General features: G+C 37.7%; 1 protein-coding gene across 1 annotated transcript; it reads left to right on the top strand.

Moving 5' to 3' along the window:
• The first annotated feature begins 44 nt into the window (after nt 1-44).
• lyrm2 (LYR motif containing 2) lies at nt 45-1560 on the top strand. Its single transcript, XM_053336509.1, has 3 exons — nt 45-172; nt 819-959; nt 1293-1560. Exons 1-3 carry the CDS (start codon nt 128-130, stop codon nt 1371-1373), a joined length of 267 nt encoding a protein of 88 aa, XP_053192484.1. The 5' UTR covers nt 45-127; the 3' UTR covers nt 1374-1560.
• The last annotated feature ends 2177 nt before the right edge of the window (nt 1561-3737 follow it).

Consider the following 3737-nt stretch of genomic DNA (forward strand, 5'->3'; position numbering starts at 1 on the left):
ACACAGTAACTAGCAGATATTATTTCTGTCATAACATCCGTTCGTCAGGCTCAGGTTCATTACCGTGTGGTGTCACAGCCTCCAGAATCCATCCATGCTTCCAGCTTTATATTCATAACAGAGAAAGATGGCAGGCTCAAGGTTACCGGCCGCTGCGCTCACTTTAAAACAGGTAAATACACTCAGCTGCGGAGGAACATGTAGCTTCAAGCTAAAAGCTGTACTGTGTGACAGACTGTAGCGACAGCAGCTGCTCCACACCTGAGGAACACTGATATTCTGTCCTTTAACTAACTTACTTTATTAAATGTAACTGTTACGATGAAGTAAACGAGTGTAAATATGTTTAAATATGTGTATGTGGCCACCAGAGATGACCTGAAGTTAGATTCTGATTCGGAGTTAATGGAACCTATTTACACATGTAAGAAATATCATATCTGCCTGTTTGTGTTTTCACAAGCAAAACAACAGTTTCATAGATGGAAGTGTGTTTAAACAGCGTTAAGGTGTTTGTTAGAATATCAATGGATAACAGTTGATACATTAAAGGAAATCAGTGACAGATGTGAATTCATTAGAGGGAAGAGTCTTTGCAAATCAATACAAAGTAATTGTCAGTGATCATCTTTATATGATGACACATTTCTATCCTGATGGGAGTGGTCTCATCCAGGACGACAGTGCCCCCATCCATAGAGTACAAGGGGTCACTGAATGTTTGATGAGTATGAAAATGAAGTGAATCAGATACACATGCTACAGAATGTGATCATTATGTTTCTAATCATATGTTTTTTAACTGGTGTGTGCATCAGTTCCTACAGAGGCAGAGAGTTTTGGGGATTTACAGAAACATGCTGAGGACCATACGGAAGGTTCCAGACGAGACAGACAGGAAGTACCTCAGAGACTGGGCCAGAGACGAGTTCAAGAGGAACAAGACCGCCACAGATCAGGTGAACATGTCAGGATGTTCATTTTAATCAGACACAACTGAAGAAGCTTTTCAGACAAGATGCAAAATGTACAGAAGGCCTGTTACCTTTGACTCAGCAGCTCTACAGTATATCATGTGACTTGGATGGTGTTCACAATCACATGACAATAAAACACTGTAATGTGTGTTTTTATAGACACATACACGCACATATATATATTCCTCAGTAACTAAGGGATTACAGTTATTTAGTCATTTAATGATATTACATTGTTACATGTAACTAGTTACTCCCCAACACGGCTTCTCTGATCTTATATGTTATCTTAACTTATCTGTTATATCTCATCAGGATGCCATCCGAATGATGATCACACAGGCTAACAACCACCTGGAGGAGCTGCAGACGTCTCTGGCGTTGGCTGGAAGTTAAACACTGTGTCTGCTCTCTGATGCAGATTCTAACTCTTTGATACTGTTCATGGTTGTTGATTAATGGGACTGACCTGATTGTGAACATCTTTGACTGATGATGACTGAAACTGTGAGCCCACCTGACACAATCTTGTTTGAATTGTATATATATGTATATTTATGTATGTATGTAATAAACAGGAACACATGAAACACAGATTCAGAATCTTTTTTTTATATATATAAACAGTTTTGTGGCATCATCATCATCATCATTCTGCATTACTACAGCCCCTCCATCTAAGTAAAAAATCAAGTAAGGCCTGACCTTGATGAGATCAATGTGTGGATCTAAGTAAGGCTATAGACTTAGGCTTAGGCTTAGGGTTAGACTAGATTAGACCTAGACTAATCAGTTGTTGTGATTTTATGAGTCATCCACACATTGATCTCATCAAGGTAAGGCTATAGCCTTACTTCGATGTAGGGGCTGTAGTAAGGCTATAGCCTTACTTAGATGTAGAATAATTAGTTGTTATGATGTATGAGTCATCCACACATTGATCTCATCAAGGTAAGGCTATAGCCTTACTTCGTTGTAGGGGCTGTAGTAAGGCTATAGCCTTACTTAGATGTAGAATAATTAGTTGTTGTGATTTTATGAGTCATCCTCACATTGATCTCATCAAGTGCGTGTGCGAGGGATAAACTCACCTGGTAAAAGTAGGCGTGGTCATTACATCATTGTGACAGGTGTAACCTACTTCTATTGAAGTTAATTGAGCTGAAAAATGCTTATAAAAAACACACATTATATTTATTTATATTTGAATGTAAATGTGCATGCTTATTTTTCTTATAAGTGTCTAATCAGATCACAGCTCTGACCAGCATTTAAACTCTATTCAAACCACTGTTTGGTCCAATAGGTCCATCAGGTCTGATCTATTGATCACTGATCAAATCAATTTATTAATGACTCTGATTAGAACTGGCTGGACTGTCATCTCAATGTCAGCAGTGTCATTAACACATTAATTGTTACCAGTGCCCACTGTGGGTGCCATATGATTTTATGATCACTTGTTTCAGCTTTATGACAGCCTATGCCAAGTTTGATAAAAATGTCTCTGAGACAATTTAAAACAGAGACAAGTTGAAATTCCTCCTGAACTGCTCCAAACAGTTTTCATGTGATATGTTCTATATGTTCTGATGATTGATATGTTCTGTGATATATCTATATCTTTAAATTTTCCATTTAACCAGCTAATATATTCACATTAAATTATCACTGTGGACAGACAACATTGTCTTTATTTGTCAATTATTGTAAACAGACAAAAAACACCCATCCATCTAGTTTAGCAAATCATAATATAAGTTATTAACCCTATAAACCTGTTCTTGTGTGTCCATTATGCCTCACACTACATCATTACATTTATATAATAAAGTGAAAATATAACAATTTTACAAAGCCTATTGTTGTTAATATGTTTATAATAGTTATTGAGTTGTTTATTATTGATAATAGTAATGATTAGTATTTTTATCATTTTCTGAGTCTTTACAATGCAGCTATGATAATTACACTGCTGCAGTAACCTCTGTGTGTGTGTGTGTGTGTGCACGTTAAAGCAGGACACACATGACTTGTGAGACACATCAAACCATGCAGCAACACCAACATGTTCACATTTCAATGCTTTCTTCTTTTTTATTGCTGTCAAACTGAATTATGAACACTGACTTCATCTAAATGGACTTACTGGAGCTGGACCATCTTCTCTGAGCTCCGGAATCTTTTCAAATCTTACCAACATGTATCCCCAGATAGTCACACCTTAGCCCTGACTGCTGCTCCTGTCAGTCTAATCTAAGTGTGAGCAGAGGAGTGAAGTGATTGAAGAAGAAAGAGTGTCAAGACAGAGCAGAGACAACAAGCTTTTATACAGATCAACAGAAACATGATGAGCTTCATGCTTATGTCAGCAAATGACTGAAGAAACTGTTACAATGATGCACCTGTGTGTTACTGTCACCTTCTTTTATCATCATGTATATATACAGTGAGCACATTCTCATGAAGAAACAGCAGATCGTCCTTTTAGAGTCACGAGTCTGATTCCGGCATGCAGACAACAAGAAGAAGCTTATAATGCTGTGATTCCCTCCATCCAGCCAGCTGTCACTGTCATCATCATGTTAATGTATCCTAATAAAAATGGCACATTAGATCAGTTTTTTCCACATCTATCTTTACATCTACTGCTTTATTTACATCAGACAGTACAGGACAGCTGCCTCATTACTACACTACTGTATGTACACATCTCCAGTTAGCAGGTTCTGGTTTTAGGCATCTGCCAGCCCTGCAAGC

Source organism: Scomber japonicus, chromosome 17, assembly GCF_027409825.1.
Source record: "Scomber japonicus isolate fScoJap1 chromosome 17, fScoJap1.pri, whole genome shotgun sequence".
In the NCBI taxonomy this organism is placed as follows: Eukaryota; Metazoa; Chordata; class Actinopteri; order Scombriformes; family Scombridae; genus Scomber; species Scomber japonicus.

Coding starts and splice junctions, on each gene's coding strand:
- lyrm2 (XM_053336509.1), top strand. CDS start 128: ATGGCAGGCTCAAGGTTACCGGCCGCTGCGCTCACTTTAAAACAG. Junction 173..818: donor CTGCGCTCACTTTAAAACAG/GTAAATACACTC, acceptor TGTGTGCATCAG/TTCCTACAGAGGCAGAGAGT. Junction 960..1,292: donor ACAAGACCGCCACAGATCAG/GTGAACATGTCA, acceptor ATATCTCATCAG/GATGCCATCCGAATGATGAT.